This window comes from Loxodonta africana, chromosome 1 (assembly GCF_030014295.1).
Source record: "Loxodonta africana isolate mLoxAfr1 chromosome 1, mLoxAfr1.hap2, whole genome shotgun sequence".
NCBI lineage: Eukaryota > Metazoa > Chordata > Mammalia > Proboscidea > Elephantidae > Loxodonta > Loxodonta africana.
This window is the reverse complement of record NC_087342.1, coordinates 101,066,710-101,084,561: the sequence shown is the minus strand read 5'-3', so window position 1 is coordinate 101,084,561 and position 17,852 is coordinate 101,066,710. Positions and strand designations below refer to the sequence as shown.

At 40.6% G+C, this 17,852-nt stretch overlaps 1 protein-coding gene across 1 annotated transcript in view; it reads right to left on the bottom strand.

Moving 5' to 3' along the window:
* Positions 1-17,852, bottom strand: part of DNAH8 (dynein axonemal heavy chain 8) — a 347,089-nt gene that overhangs the window by 66,457 nt on the left and 262,780 nt on the right. Inside the window, exons 76-78 of the mRNA XM_003404207.4 lie at positions 16,970-17,091; positions 13,140-13,258; positions 9,581-9,783 (exon numbers count right to left, since the gene is read on the bottom strand). Coding sequence (XP_003404255.4) covers positions 9,581-9,783; positions 13,140-13,258; positions 16,970-17,091 — 444 coding nt within the window. The remainder of the gene's footprint in view (positions 1-9,580; positions 9,784-13,139; positions 13,259-16,969; positions 17,092-17,852) is intronic.

Here is a 17,852-nt window from a genome sequence, read left to right as displayed (position 1 = left end):
GGAAAGGTAGGGGGCTGGGAGAGACAAAAAGGCACAAGGCCAAGTTTTAGAGAGAGTTTTTGGGGTCTTTGGATGAAGGCTGATGGTAGAAGAGGAAGCTACCATGCTATCATAGGTATTTAGAAGGAAAGAGGATTTTTGAGTTTTGCTGTATGTTTTGGTTTGAATCCTCCTTTGCTGTTTTAGCAGACGCTTCAGAAAAGATTAGATTTACTTTTCATTCTTTTCAGATGTCAAGCTTGCAGTGTTTTTTGCCTGTTTATCTATTTTGGTCTTAGTTTGTATATCTGTTCACTTTTCTGAGATGAAATCAAGGCAACTCAGCCCTTTGAGGACTATATTCAAGGGCAACTGTCGAAGACCCAGTTTTCAGCTACCTCTCAGATTAAATCACTACCTTGGAACTGAGCACTAAGAGAAAGTGGAGACCACTCCAAAGTGTAATTACAATTCAGGGGAGAATACACTACTCAGGACCTGATGTCTCAGGCAGAGAACCGCACTTGTGCCTTGACATGAATTCACCTGTGAAACTGGGGCTGGAAATTACACTTTAAACAAGCTTTCGTGGGCTCAGAGTTTCTTGAAGAATTGCGTGTTCTTTGCACTGGGAAAAGAAGTCAGAGGAGACATTGTGGAGTGGTGTATGGTTTTTGCCCCACTCTACTGGATGAGCTTCCAACCCCAAACCAAACCCATTGCCATCGAGTTGATTCTGACTTACAGCGGCCCTCAGGACAGATAGGGTTTCCAAGGCCGTAATATTTAAGGAAACAGACTGCCCCATCTTTCTCCCATGGAATGGCTGGTGGGTTTGAACCGCTGACCTTTTGGTTAGCAGTCGAGCGCTTAACCACAGCACTACCAGAACTCCTTTGAATAAGCTTAGATTCTCAGAAGAATGTGCTGTGATTGGGCAAACAATGAGGCTGATTGGCAACTGCTGGTAGAGGGTATAAGGCACTAGAATGGGTGGGGAGTCAACTATGTCAGGAACCAAAGAAGAAGTTGTCGTCAGGGCATACTATTTAAATGGCACCACGTGGTTAGTGGCCAGAGGTTACATGAGGGTCTGGCAGGGTGCAACATTAGGGATTACTCATGGACTCAGGGTCACAGGGAGAGACTGCAACGGGCCTCCTGACAGAGGATGGAAGAGCACTACTTGGAGAATCAGGAATTGCAGTAGGGTTAGTGAATAAAGCCAGATTTTCCTAACAGAGCTCCATGAATCTCTCTTCTTCAGAGGAATCAGGCACCACTACCCTGGGCACCTGGAAAGAATCCCATCCAACCTACAAAAGGAGAGATGAGACTTGAGTGGGAGGAGCCTCTGGATTGTACAAGAGATATTGAGCCCCTCTTATTTTGAAAGTACACACAAATGTCCAATAGTTCAACAGGAGTAAAGTTTGACAGGGACAAAAAGTATTAACACGTGAGTGTATGCTGATCTAGGTAATGAGTAGAGAGGAAATATAGAGGTGTCCCTTCGAAACATGGAGGCAGTGCTGCTTCAGTGGTAGAATTTTTGCCTTCCATGTGCGAGACCCCAGTTACATTATCAGCCAACGCACCTCATGTGCAACCACCACCTGTCCATCAGTAGAGGCTGTGTGTTGCTACGTTGCTGAACAGGTTTCAGCAGAGCATCCCGACTAAGATGGGCTAGCAAGAACGGCCTGGTAAGCTACTTCTAAAAATCAGTCAGTGAAAACTCTATGGATCACAACAGTCTGATCCAGAACTGCTTCTGGGTATGGTGCAGGACCACAGAGCATTTTTTTTTTTTAATAATTTTTATTGAGCTTTAAGTGAACATTTACAAATCAAGACAGTCTGTCACATATAAGCTTATATACACCTTACTCCATACTCCCACTTACTCTCCCCCTAATGAGTCAGCCCGCTCCCTCCTTCCAGTCTCTCCTTTCATGACGATTTTGCCACTTTCTAACCCTCTCTACCCTCCTATCTCCCCTCCAGACAGGAGATGCCAACACAGTCTCAAGTGTCTACCTGATACAAGTAGCTCACTCTTCATCAGCATCACTCTCCAACCCATTGTCCAGTCCCTTCCATGTCTGATGAGTTGTCTTCGGGAATGGTTCCTGTCCTGGGCCAACAGAAGGTTTGGGGACCATGACCGCCAGGATTCCTCTAGTCTCAGTCAGACCATTAAGCCTGGTCTTTTTATGAGAATTTGGGGTCTGCATCCCACTGATCTCCTGCTCCCTCAGGGGCTCTCTGTTGTGCTCCCTGTCAGGGCAGTCATCGGTTGTGGCCAGGCACCATCTAGTTCTTCTGGTCTCAGGATGATGTAAGTCTCTGGTTCATGTGGCCCTTTCTGTCTCTTGGGCTCATAGTTATCGTGTGACCTTGGTGTTCTTCATTCTCCTTTGATCCAGGTGGGTTGAGACCAATTGATGCATCTTAGATGGCCACTTGTTAGCATTTAAGACCCCAGACGCCACATTTCAAAGTGGGATGCAGAATGTTTTCATAATAGAATTATTTTGCCAATTGACTTAGAAGTCCCCTTAAGCCATAGTCCCCAAACCCCTGCCCTTGCTCCGCTGACCTTCGAAGCATTCAGTTTATCCCAGAAACTTCTTTGCTTTTGGTCCAGTCCAGTTGAGCTGACCTTCCGTGTATTGAGTATTGTCCTTCCCTTCACCTAAAGTAGTTCTTATCTACTAACTAATCAGTAAATAACCCTCTCCCACCCTCCCTCCCCCCTCTCGTAACCACAAAAGAATGTGTTCTCAGTTTATACTATTTCTCAAGATCTTATAATTGTGGTCTTATACAATATTTGTCCTTTTGCATCTGACTAATTTCACTCAGCATAATGCCTTCCAGGTTCCTCCATGTTATGAAATGTTTCACAGATTCCTCACTGTTCTTTATCAATGCGTACTATTCCATTGTGTGAATATACCACAATTTATTTAACCATTCATCCATTGATGGACACCTTGGTTGCTTCCAGCTTTTTGCTATTGTAAACAGAGCTGCAATAAACATGGGTGTGCATATATCTGTTCGTGTGAAGGCTCTTATTTCTCTAGGGTATATTCCGAGGAGTGGGATTTCTGGGTTGTATGGTAGTTCTATTTCTAACTTTTTAAGAAAACGCCAGATAGATTTCCAAAGTGGTTGTACCATTTTACATTCCCACCAGCAGTGTATAAGAGTTCCAATCTCTTCACAGCCTCTCCAACATTTATTATTTTGTATTTTTTGGATTAATGCCAGCCTTGTAGGAAAAAAAAAATTTTTTTTTTCTTTTTTGTTGGAGTGAGATGGAATCTCATCATAGTTTTAATTTGCATTTCTCTAATGGCTAATGATCGAGAGCATTTTCTCATGTATCTGTTAGCTGCCTGAATATCTTCTTTGGTGAAGTGCGTGTTCATATCCTTTGCCCACTTCTTGATTGGGTTGTTTGTCTTTTTGTGGTTCAGTTTTAACAGAATCATATAGATTTTAGAGATCAGGCACTGGTCGGAGATGTCGTAGCTGAAAATTCTTTCCCAATCTGTAGGTGGTCTTTTTATGAGCATAGGTGTTTGATTTTTAGGAGCTCCCAGTTATCTGGTTTCTCTTCGTCATTTTTGGTAATGTTTTGTATTCCCACAAAGCATTTTATTCCATTGTGATGGGGTTGCTGTGTTGGAGGTCGATCAACAGCAGCTAACAATGACAAAAACAACTTTAAAATATATCCAGAATCTGACCATTTTTTGACATATCCCTTTTGATTTCCCTGGTCAAAGTGACCATCGCCACTTGCCTGGATTCTTGCTTCCTGTGACCTTGCTTCCTCCCTTGTTCTCTACCATCTTCTTCTCAAAGAAGAATCTAAGTCAAACCTAAGTCAGATTATGCCCAACCTCTGCTCAGAACTTTAAAGAGGTCTTTTTCAGAAGATTTGCCCAATGCAACCCATCGTTTGATTTCTTATTTATTTATTTTGTTGTGCTTTAGATGAAAGTTTACAAATCAAGTCAGTTTCTCATACAAAAAGTTATACACACCTTGCTATGTACTCCTCGCTGTTCTCCTCCTAATGAGACACACATTCCTCCTCTTCACCCTGTATTCCCCATGTCCATTCAACCAGCTCCTGTGTCTCCCTCTTCCTTCTCATCTTGCTACCAGACAGAAGTTGCCCACATAGTCTCAAGCATCTACTTGAGCCAAGAAGCTCACTCTTCACCAGTATCATTGTCTATCTTATAGTCCAGTCCAACCCCGGTCTGTAGAGTTGGCTTTGGGAATGGCTCCAATCTTGGGCTAACAAAGGGTCCGGGGACCACGATGGTCAGGGTCCCTCCAGTCTCAGTCAGACCATTAAGCCTGGTCTTTTTATGAGAATTTGGGATCTGCATCCCACTGTTCTTCTGCTCCATCAGGGATTCTCTGTTATATTCCCTGTCAGGGCAGTGATTGGTGGTAGGAAGCCAGGCACCATCTAGTTCTTCTGGTCTCAGGCTGATGGAGTCTCTGGTTTATGTGGCCCTTTCTGTCTCTTGAGCTCATCTTTACCATGTGTCTTTGGTGTTCTTCATTCTCCTTTGCTCCACGTGGGTTGAGACCAATTGATGCATCTTAGATGGCTGCTTGCTAGTGTTTAACACCCCAGATGCCTCTCACCAAAGTGGAACTCAAAACGTTTTCTTAATACATTTTGTTATGCCTATTGACCTAGACGTCCCCTGAAACCATGGACACCAGATCCCCGTCTCTGCTACTCTGGCCTTCAAAGCGTTTGGTTGTAGTCACGAAACTTCTTTGCTTTTGGTTTAGTCCAGTTGTATTGACTTCTCCTGTGTTGTGTGTTGCCCTTCCCTTCACCTAAAATAATTTTTGCCTACTATTTTTTTTTTTTTAATCTAGGTAGTGAATATCCCTCTCCCTCCCCAGCCTTGTAACCATCAAAGAGTATTTTCTTCTCTGTTTAAACTTTAGTATCTAGAGTTCTTATAATAGTGGTCTCATACAATATTTGTCTGTTTGGAACTAGTTCCACTCAGCATAATGTCTTCCAGATTCCTCCATGTTATGAAATGTTTCATGGATTCATGGTTGTTCTTTATTGTTGTGTAGTATTCCATTGTGTGAATATACCATAATTTATTTATCCAGTCATCCTTTGATGGGCACCTTGGTTGCTTCCATCTTTTTGCTATTATAAACAGTGCTGCAATGAACATGGGCATGCATACATCTGTTTTCGTGAAGGCTCTTATTTCTTTAAGGTATATTCCAAAGAGGGGAATTGTGGGGTCGTATGGTAGTTCCAGTTCCAGTTCTAGCTTTTTAAGGAAGCACCAAATTGATTTCCAAAGTGGTTGTACCATTTTTCATTTGCTTTCTTGACTGCTGCTTCCATGGACATAGATTGTTGACCCAAACAGAATGAAATCATTGACAACTTCCATGTTTTGTCCATTTATCATAATGCTGATGCAGATTCATACTCTTATCTAAAGTGTATTACATAACATATGGAATATTACCTTTCTACAAGTTGGAAAACACTGAATATTGTGGCACATCTGGCCCAAAGGGTTTTGACAAAGGGATTTTAAATTTATCCATTTTAAAAACTATCTATCTAGATAGATAGATATGTTGTGACCATTTTACTGTCATTAAATATTATTTGAAAACATAATTGTTAAAGGTTGCATAGTGTTCTGTCATGCTGATATATGCTTGTTCATTCAGCAGGTTCGGTCCCAGACCACCACAATAAAGTGAGTATCACAATAAAGTGAGTCACACAGATTTTTTTGTTTCCCAGTGAATATAAACATTATGTTTACAAAGTGTGCAATGGCACTTTGTCTAAAAAAAAAAGTACGTCTTAATTAAAAATATTGCTAAAAAATGCTAACCATCATCTGAGCCTTCATTGAGTTATAATGTTTTTGCTTGTGGAGGGTCTTGCCTTAATGTTGATGGCTGTTCACTGATTAGGATAGTGGTTGCTGAAGACTGGGGTGGCTCTGGCAATTTCTTAAATAAGGCAACAGTGAAGTTTGCTGCATCGATTGACTCTTCCTTTCATGGAAGATTTCTCTGTAGCATGCGATGCTGTTTGATAACATTCTACCCACAGTAGAACTTATTTCAAAATTGGAGTCAATCCTTTCAGACCCTGCTGCTGCTTTATCAACTAAGTTTATGTAATATTCTAAATCCTTTGCTGTTGTATCTACAATGTTCACAGACTCTTTACCAGGAGTAGATTCCACCTGAAGAAAATACCTTCTTTGCTCTTCTTCTGCTCCATAAGAAGCAACTCCTCATCTGTTAAAGTTTTATCATGAGATTGTAGCAATTTAGTCACATATTCCGGCTCCGCTTCTAACTCTAGCTCTCTTGCTATTTCCACCACATCTGCAGTTACATCTTCCATTGACGTCTTGAACCCCTCAAAGTCATCCATGAGGGTTGGAATCAATTTCTTCCAAACTCCTGTTAATGTTGGTATTTTGACTCCCTCCCATGAATCACGAGTGTTCTTAATGGCATCTAGAATGGTGAATACTTTCCAGAAGATTTTCAACTTACTTTGCCCAGATCCATCAGAGGAATCACTATCTATGGCAGCTATAAAAACCTTATGAAATGTGTTTCTTAAATAATAAGACTTCAAAGTCAAAATTACTCCTTGATCCATGGGCTGTATAATGGATGTTGTGTTAGCAGGCATGAAAAAAACATTAATCTCCCTATACATCTCCATCAGAGCTCTTGGGTAACAAGGTGCATTGTCAATGAGCAGTGATATTTTGAAAGGAATCTTTTTTTCTGAGCAGTAGGTCTCAACAGTAGACTTAAAATATTCAGGAAACCATGTTGTAAACAGATGTGCTGTCATCTGGGCTTTGTTGTTCCATTTATAGAACACAGGCAGAGCAGGTTTAGTATAATTCTTAAGGGCCCTAGGATTTTTGGAATGGTAAATGGGTACTGGCTTCAACTTTAAATCACCAGCTGCATTAGCCCCTAACAAGAGAGTCAGCCTGTCCTCTGAAGGTTTGAAGCCAGATATGGACTTCTCCTATCTAGCTATGACAGTTCTAGATGGCATCTTCTTCCAATAGAAGGCTGTTTCGTCTACACTGAAAATCTGTTTAGTGTGGCCACCTTCATCAGTTATCTCAGCTAGATCTCCTGGATAACTTGCTGCGGCTTCTACATCAGCATCTGCTGCTTCACCGTGCACTTTTATGTTATGGAGACGGCTTCTTTCCTTAAACCTCATGAACCAACCTTGAAGCTTTAAACTTTGTTTCTGCAGCTTCCTCACCTCTCTCGGCCTTCATAGAATTGAAGAGAGTTAGGGCCTTGCTCTGGTTTAGCTTTGGATTAAGGGACTGTTGTGGCTGGTTTGATCTTCTATCCAGACCACTAAAACTTTCTCCATATCAGTAAGAAGGCTGTTTCACTTTCTTATCAGTGTGCGTTTACTGGATTAGCACTTTTAATTTCCTTTAAAAACTTTTCCTTTGCATTCACAACTTGGCTAACTGTTCGGTGCGAGAGGCCTACCTTTCAGCCTATCTTGGCTTTTGACATGCCTTCCCCACTAAGCGTAATCATTTCTAGCTCTTGATTTAAAGTGAGAGGTGTGCAACTCTTCCTTTCACTTAAACACTTAGAGGCCAAACCTTCAATTTGTAAAAAATGCAGTACCTGGGAAGCGCAATAAAGTGAAGTGCAATAAAATGAGGTATGCCTGTATTTAAGTTGTTTTCAGTTTTTCAATATTATAAATAACGTTACATCTAAACACCCTTCTACTTAAGTCTTGGTGTATATCTCTCATATATTCTCAGGAGAAAGTTAGACATGTAGCATAGTTGAGACAACACATACAAAATACTTTTAAAATTCATTATATATGTATTATATATATAAAGGATTGCCAGTGCCATCAGCTGAAGTGATATGCTGTCATTTCCAACCCATACTTGTATCCTCATTTATGTCTTCATTTTATTTATGATGGTATTGGCACACAGAAATTTTTAAAGTTCCTCAACTATCCAACTGTCTTGTCCCTCTGGTTTTGGACTCTAGCATCATGATTATGAAAATCTTAACCATGCCAGTATGTAACTACAAACTAATGTATTCTTTTTCTCCTCTCCTAATTTAAGTCATCTGACAACTTCATCAATCTAGAATTTACTTTGGAGTTTAACGTGAGGTGACACTCCAACTTCTTTCTCAAGTCAACCTGCTATCTGAACACCTTTTGTTGACCAAGCCGTTTCTCCTCCACTGATTTGCAAGGTGAATCTGTTCGTACTCTAAGCTATTCTATGCTGGGCCTTTTATTCTGCTCCATTGATCTGTTTATCTAATCTGGGCCGGTTCCACACTGATTAAATGACTGCCTTTCGATTAAGTTTCAAAAATCTGGTGGTGCTGGTTCCCTATTATTCTTTCTCTTTTTCAAGCTCTCTTGGCTATTCTTGTCTACTTATTGTTCTAGATGATCAAAGATCCCTCTATCCAATTAGAAAAAAAGAGGCCATCGGACTCTGCACCCATTTTATAGATTAATTCAGACAAGACTGACATCTTTATGATATCCAGTCCTTACACTGGGAATGTGGTTTAACTCTCCATCTATTCTAGCCTGCATTTATGCCTCTAAGAAAGTTTTATAGTTTCCTTCAAATGGGCCTATTAAAAATTATTTCTCGGTTTTGTTTATTTTTATTGCTCTAGTGAATGGGGCTTCTTTCATTTTATTTTATGAGAAAGCTCCATTGATTTTTATACATTTATTTTGTGACCAGCCACCTTATTGAACTCATCTACTAGGGCTGGTAGTTCTTCAGTTGATTCATTTGTGTTTTTTGGTTAGACAATTACAATGCCTGAGAGCAATGATGATTTTTGTCTCCCCTTTCCAGTAGTTACATCTTTTATTTATGTTTTTTAAAGTACATTGGCTATATTTTCTACAACAATACTAAATAATAGTGGTCAGAGCAGGCATCTTTATCTTATTACTCACTTTAATGGGTATGTCTCTAGTCGCTCACCAATAAGTACGATGTTGGTGTTTGAAGCTCATATTCATTACCATATTAATAAAATATTCTTCTGTTCCTACTTCTTAAAAGTCAAATATAAATGAGGAGTTTTTATGAAATGCCCTCTTAATATTTATCAATATAATAATAGAGTGGCTTAAGAAAAAGCTTTCACTTTTTGCTGTCCCGTATTATAAGTGATTTTTTAATCCAAAAAAACCCAGTGCCGTCAAGTCGATTCCGACTCATAGCGACCCTATATCATTAATATCATTCTTATATTCTCCCATGTGCTCCTACTCAGCCAAGACTTGTGATTATACTTTTTTTGAATGTCATTTTTTAATGCTACACTGAATTCATCTTACTTGTATTTTAGTTAGGACACTGGCATTAACATTGAACTCAGCTTCATGGATATAGTTCTAAGAATCAGTTATGCAATTATAAAGGGCAAAATGCGGGGCAAAAACAGGGACGTTTTGCTTAGTTTCACGGGTTGCTGATCATACCCAGCTTCAGTTTCTTGGCCAATGCATCAATCTGAATGGTGGGATCGGATCCCATGGACAGGAAACATATTAAGGGTGTTCGTACATCGCTTTCTTCCCAAGTTTTCTCCAGATTTAAGATAACTGGTTCTGTGTATTTCTCTTCCAGAGAATCTGCGATGTATTTTCTTGCTTGAAAAACAGTACGATCTGGGCACCAAGACCTAGAAATGAATACAAGTCAGAGGAAATAAATTCACTGTGTTCATTTTTTAATTCAATTTAATTCTAAACACTTATAAGCACATATTTCAATTAGCAAAAGGACAACAAGCTAATTGTCCCTTATGCAGATCAGTGTGAGAGGAATGTCAAGGTTTTCTATCCCTAACAACAACAACAAAAAACCAAACCCAGTGTCATCGAGTCGATTCCGACTCATAGCAATCCTACAGGACAGAGTAGAACTGCCCCATAGAGTTTCCAAGGAGCGTCTGGTAGATGTGAACTGCTGACCTTTCGGTTAGCAGCCATAGCACTTCACCACTATGTCACAGGGCTTCCTTTCTATCCCTGGATGAGTCTAAATTTAATCGTGTGGTTTTGGTGCTAGGCAGTGGTGAGGAGTAGGGCAGAGCCAGTAACAACACTGTCTGTTGTCGATCTGAAGGAGAACTTAGAAGTCAGCTGATCCAAGTGTCTCATTTTCAGAAGAAGCAACTACTTGGAAACTTTAGTTGTTTTTTTTTTTAAATCAATGATTACGCCGTAGGTGCTGAGGCTAACAGCTTCAGGTAAACAGTTACTCATTTAAACTAATCATATACACAGGAGCACATTCATTCTTGACAAATACTGATTGTCTACTACACATCTGACTCTGATCTAGGTGCTGGGGATTCAGCCGGAATCCAAGGGAAGCATCCTCCACCAACTCCAGTACACGACCAAGGCCAACCTGCTGTGCACTCTGAAGCTCTGAAGTTTTAAGTGGAAGAATCAACGTGTCAAAGGTGTCAAAAGTAAGTTGATAACCACTTCACACCCACTAGAATGGCTATTATCAGAAAGATGGAAAATAACAAGTGTTGGCAAGTATTGCTGGTGGGAACGTGCAATGGTCCAGCTGCTGTGGAAAACTGTTTGGTGGTTCCTGAAGAAGTTAAACACAGAACTACCATGTTGCTGTTAGATCGTTTTCAACTCATGGCCCAGCGATTCCACTCCTGGGTATATACCTGAAAGGCTTGAAAGCAGGGACTCAAACAGATCCTTGTACACTAATGTTCACTGTAGCACTACATAACAATAGTCAAAAGGTGGAAACAACACAAGCGCCCGTCAACAGATGAATGGGTAGGCAAAATGTGACATATCGATATGGCAGGATATTATCGGCCACAAGGAGAAATGATGTCCTGATACATGCTATGACAAGGATGAATCTTGAAAACATGTTGCGTGAAATAAGTCAGACATAAAAGGACAAATATTGTATGATCCCACTTACGTGAAATGTCTAGAATAGGCAAATCCACTGAGACGAAAGAAGACTAGTGGTTATCAGGGGCTGGAGGAAGTAGGGCGTAAGGGGTTATTGCTTAAAGGGGGCTAAGTTTCTGGTTGGGATGATGAAAAGTTTTTGGAAGTGGATAGGTACGATGGCTTCACAGCATGGTGAATGTAATTAATGTCAGTGAATCTGTACACTTAAAAATGGTTATAACGGCAACTTTTTTGTTTATACATATTGTACCACAATGTTTTTAAAAGTTGATTTAATTGACTTAATACCATTTGTGTACTGTATAGTATAGTATTAGTATTAGTATAGTATATTATATTATATTATATTATATTATATTATATTATATTATATTATATTATATTATATTATATTATATTATATTATATTATATTATATTATATTATATTATATTATATTATATTATATTATATTATATTATAGTAGGTTCTACACAGACACATTAAATAAATATCATTTGACATTTGATTATTTAGGTCACAGACAAGCTCTTCAGATTTTTTTTTTTTTTTTTTTTGGCCAGAGGATTACACTATTTATTTGACATAGATCCAATTTTCAAATGATGATTAAAAGATAGTTGCATCTATTCCAACAAAAGCAAGTAGCCTTTTCACATACTGTACATCCTGAGGTCAGTATTGCTGACCACTCTGGTCACTCTTTAAGGGGGACAACATCCAGGAAACAACTTTTTCTAAGAAGTGAAAGCTCAGGAATGTAACATTAAGAAAGACAGAGACTGCTCCAAAATAACCGACAACATTGTGTGATTCTTTTGGTGGCCTCATCTCCCCCTAACTCTACCCTTCCTCCTTACACTCCAGTCACACACACACACACACCCCACACACACACACATCTCAACGGCTCGTCCAATATAAAAGTCCTCTTTGAGCTACTAGACACTGAGAAAATGTGAAAAGTGAGAAGGAAGAGGAATGTTCCCTGTTAACATCAACTTCAGCCTTTTCCTTCTATTTTAATGGCCGAAATAGCATTTATACATGGCAATGGTGCAATACTCTCACTCCTCTTTTATCACTGAGGTTCTAAAGACCAGGTCATTACGCTAAAATCAGTGTTACGCAAAAACAGAGGACAACCACATCACATCACAAAACGGGGGATGACTATATCATTACGTAACTTCCGAATTACATCACTACATAACTACCAAATTACAACATTACATAACTGCCAAATTACATCATTACATCACCATCAAATACATCATTACGTAAGTGCTAAATTATATCATTATGTAACTACCAAGCCACTGAGAATCACGGCCCAGCTAAGTTAACACAAAACCTTAACCATCACAGCCAGCATTACTCTCACCTCGCACCTCAGCATTTGTGACTGCCAGATGTACATCATTAATGTGCAAAATAGTCAGACAGTAGATTTTTTACTATTGTCATAAATGTGAAATGTCAGATAACAAGACAGGCAATAAGGGAGGAGTAGGTATATTCTTGTTTTTTTTGCAGATGAAATTCAGTTTTAGCTTAGAAACTAATTGCCTTGTGAGTTTGTGAGGTCTGTTCATAGTGGTTAAGCGCTTGGCTGTTAACCAAAGGGTTGGCAGTTTGAATCCAACAGGCGCTCCTTGGAAACCTTACGGGGCAGTTCCACTCTGTCCTATATGGTCGCTATGAGTCTGAATCAACTCTATGACAGCTGTGTGTATGTGTGTGTGTGTTTTTTCCTTAAGAAGTAAATTCAACAATAGGAGATTTTCTCAATGCTAAATGATGAGTAAAGTGAATAATAAAAATGTATTTTTCACTTTTTTTCCTAAAAGCACCATCACTAATACATTGTCAAAACATACCATTCTCTACCACTGAAACTATTTCATTTTACTTGTTAAGGAATAAAGAACTGTCATCCAAATCCACAATTTAGAAGCCCATACACTTTTTATAAGAACTGCGGGGACATCCTGAAGTAAACTCATTGAAGTAAGATCTGTATTTTACCAACACAATGACTGATGCTTCTAGGTCTGCTGTTACCTAGTCTCACCTGATCAGTAAAAGTTTGCGGCAGGTATCTAGCGAATCATTGTATCCATCAGGGATAATTTCCTCCTCTGGAGCATCTTTGTCAAACCAGCTTTTCCACCCCTTCTCATTACGAGATATCTAAAAGAAACAAGCCAATTAGCAAGCCATAGGAACATATGTGATTGGAATATATTGGAGAGAGTTCTGAGCAACCTTAAGAGGTCGTTCAGTACAAGTAGGTAATTTTTCAGGCATAATAACACAATTTCAATTTTTCTTCAGAATCAACGACTTAGTGTGGCTATTAGTATTCCCTTGCCGATTTCCCAAGGTTTCCTACATTATTCACTAAAATTAGGATCACATATAAATTAAAGCAAATGGTTGGGGAGGAAAAAACAGACGAGGGTTTCTCAGCCTCAGTACTACCAACACTTTGGACCAAGTAAGTCTTTGTTGTGGGGGCTGTCCTGTGCAGAGCCCTGGTGGTGCAGTGTTTAAGAGCTATGGCTGCTAACCAAAAGGTCAGCAGTTTGAATCCACCAGCCAACCATTGGAAACCCTATGGGGCAGTTCTACCCTGTTCAATAAGGTCTCTATGAGTTGGAATCAACTCTACAGCAACAGTTTGGTCCTGTGTAGTGTAGGATTCTTAGCCACATCCCTACTTACTAACCACTAGATGTCAATAACAAGCCCCACCCCCAAGACATGACAAAAAACTGCCTCCAGGCATTATAGAATGTCCCCTGGGAGGGGGTACAAAATCACCCTTTGGTTGAAAACCCCTGACACAGACCACCCTGATAACCAAATGGTTAACTGCTAACTCAGCTGGTATCCATTTGGTGCTAACTGAGGTTGGAGGCTCGAGTCCACCCAGAGGCATCTCTGAGGAAAGGCCTGGTGATCTAGTTCTGAAAAATTAACCACTGAAAACCTATGGAGCACAGTTCTACTCTGACACACATGGGGTCTCCATGAGTCAGAACTGACTCAAAGGCAACTGGTACTGGTTACTTAAAATAGTGGTTTATGACAAAATCAGAACTTTTATCCCAGCGATCCTCATGACTTGAGACCTTAAATCTAAGGATGGAAGCAGTGTCTCCAAAAGGTGGTCTCAAACACCTATTCTTTCAGAGGCACGGGGAGAACTGTAGGTTTGCAGAGGCATTAAAAGGTACTCCCTGAACAGAGAAGAAAATATTCTTTGATGGTTACGAGAGGGGGGAGGGAGGGAGGGAGGGAAGGAGGGAGACGGGTATTCACTAATTAGATAGTAGGTAAGCTTTATTTTAGGTGGAGGGAAAGACAACACACAATACAGGAGAGGTCAACACAACTGGACTAAGCCAAAAGCAAAGAAGTTTCCTGAATAAACTGAATGATTCGAAGGCCAGCAGAGCAGGGGCAGGGGTTTGAGGACCACAGTTTCAGGGGACATCTAAGTCAACTGGCATAATAAAATCTATTAAGAAAACATTATGCATCCCACTTTGGAGAGTGGCGTCTGGGGTCTTAAATGCTAGCAACCGGCCATCTAAGATGCATCAATTGGTCTCAATCCACCTGGTGCAAAGGAGAATGAAGAACACCAAAGACAAAGGGTATTATGACCCCAAGAGACAGAAAGGGCCACATAAACCAGAGACTACATCAGCCTGAGACCAGAAGAACTAGATGGTGCCCAGCTACAACCGATGACTGCCCTGACAGAGAACACAACAGAGAACCCCTGAGGGAACAGGAGAGCAGTGGGATGCAGACCCCAAATTCTCATAAAAAGACCAGACTTGCTGGTCCAACTGAGACCAGAAGGACCCCAGAGGTCATGGTCCCCAGACCTTCTGTTAGCTCAAGACAGGAGGAACCATTCCCAAAGCCAACTCTTCAGACAGCGCTTGGACTGGACTATGGGATGGAAAATGATACTGGTGAACACGAGCTTCTTGGATCAAGTAGACACATGAGACTATGTTGGCATCTCCTGTCTGAAGGGGAGATGAGGGGGCAGAGGGGTCCAGAAGCTGGCCGAATGGGCACGAAAATAGAGAGTGGGGGAAGGAGTGTGCTGTCTCTTTAGGGGGAGAGCAATTAGGAGTATACGGCAAGGTGTATATTAATTTTGTATGAGAGACTAACTTGATTTGTAAACTTTCACTGAAAGCACAATGAAAATTCATTAATAAAAAAATTTACATACAGTAAAAAAGTGCTCCCTGGAGCCCAAACACTGCCAAAACTGATTACAGAAACTAGAGATTAGTGAGCTCGACACTGCTCTTCACCAACAATCAGGCTGGATTATTTAGACAGTGTTTGTAAGCACCTTCTGTAACTCCATGGAAAGCACTAATAGCAAATAACAAATGCTTACACAGCAGATACCATGTGCCAGGCCTAAGGATTATACTTTTACTTCTATTATTCCCATTTTACAGACAAGAAAACTGAGGCATAAATACCTGCCCAAAGTCACCCATCATGTGAACAATTCATCGTGTGAAATACATTAACAGGGCCCCATGGTTAGGATACAGACAGGTGAGAATGAATAACAAAAGTCATTCTGTAACTCAGTTGCTCTAGCTTTGTCCCTAGGGCTCTAAAAGAGGGAGGTGGCGTGTTTTGAAAGTTCCAGCTTCCTCCTGAGATCACAGTGGCTCTCCCTGGTTGGCTACCCTCAAAGAATCTGTCTGCATGTTACTGGGAGGATCTGGGGGCTGCTGCAACGGGACCCAAATGAACTCGTCCCTGTGTACTGCTACCCACAGCGTCCCCTGCAGGTCCCCTGCAGGCCAAAGGCCAGAGAGAAGGAGGCACAAGAAGAGAGGGTGTTTATTCTCAGCCTACTGGCCTTCTACCTGTTAACTTTGGCTTTACCACAATAGAGCTTCTGGGGTAAGCAGCATCTGTGATGGTCAATGGTGTGACTTCCAGCCCCTTGTAGTCCACCTCCATTTCCTGCCCCCTTTCCTGACCTTCACCTGTGAGCACAAACCACTTCCAGGTATTAAACAATTTGGACTCAGAGGCCAAGGCCAGGGCAGCTGCTGTTTGAGGTTATTGTTACCATTCCTGAAACCAACTCAGCTGGGAGATTGATCTTCTACTTCCTCCCTTCCTTCCCGCCAGTGAGCCAAACTGACCGCCACCTGATGGCAGGTCACCACTGAACTTCTGTGACCTTCCTGAGAACTGGCCCCCACCCTCACTTCTGGCCCTCCAATGGTGTAAGGGGAGTTGAAGAGAAATAAATCATGATGCCATGGAAAGAACATGAGATCAAATTACAGCTCCCCCATTATCGGCTATACGGCTTTGAGCAAGTACTTAACCACTGAATCTCAGTTTTCTCATCTACAAAATGGGGACAATGGTATTTCCCCTGCAGGGTTATTGCAAAGTACCTATCCCATAGTAAGAAACAGTAGCTAACAGATCCTATACACAGACCCATAAAATCTAATTGATAGAGGCAAACAATAATACATATCCCTACATTAATATCCACCACTCATCTGTCAGTCTGTTGTACTGTGGTGGCTGATATGTTGCTGTGATGCTGGAAGCTATGCCCACTGGCATTTCAAATACCAGCAGGGTCATCCATGGTGGGCAGGCTTCAGGGGAACTTCCAGACTAAGACAGACTAGGAAGAAAGGCCTGGGAATCTACTTTTAAAAATCAATGGACCTCAGAGCACTTAAAGAGCCACAGCACCTTAAACTCACACTATTGGCTTCACTCCTTTGGGTGCAGGAATTGTTGCCAGGAGGCCCCAATTAAAATGACCCAGGTCTGTCTGCATTTACAGATCTGTACTTTTAACCAGTCCTTTATTACCTGATTCATAATTTCTGCAAATTGTGGAAGTTTACTCAGCTCCACAAGATTCAGCCAGGTCATATCAAGGATCCAGCGAAACGGTTTGGGAGGACAGGCTTTCAGATCTAGGGCTGCTCCCCCTGTGGAAGAGTGCCAAGCAGTGTGAATCAGGACAGCCTGTACTTTGTTTTCAGAAATTTATTTTTCAAATAATAGAAGTGAGATGACCATATTACAGAAAATGTAGGAAAACTGAGGGAAAAATCATATTACAGAAAATGTGGTTATCTTTTCAGTACATTTCCTTCAAGTCTTAGTGTTTTATTTTACTGATTTATATCATTTTATAAAATGCAGATAGTAACTCCTTGACAGTTTTTCCTGCAAAGAATTTTTCTTAGATGGTTGCAACTGCTTGCCTTTTTATTTTTATTTTTTCAGCAATCAGAAATTTAAGATTGTTTCATCAATGAATAAGCTGATCTTTTCATGCGTGATTTTTAAAATCACTTCTTAAATTAGTCATCACCCTCCCAGAAGTTTGATATATTTTTAACTTCTATATTTTCAACCAGGTTAGATAGAGAGATGAGGATGGATGGGTAGATGGGTGGGTGGGCAGGAGGACAGGTGGATGGGTGGGTGGGTGGATGGATGGGACAGATGGGAGGATGGATGGACAGACTAATAGATAGTTATTTAATACATCTATGGGTTTTTTTCACGGTAGCTAATATTTAAGTCACTTATCCATTCATTCATTCAACAAATATTGAGTACCCACCATGTATCCAGCATGATCCAGGCAAAGAATACCAGAAGGATGTTTACCTGTATTTTATTGACTATGCAAAGGCATTGGACTCTGTGGATCATAACAAATTATGGATAACATTGTGAA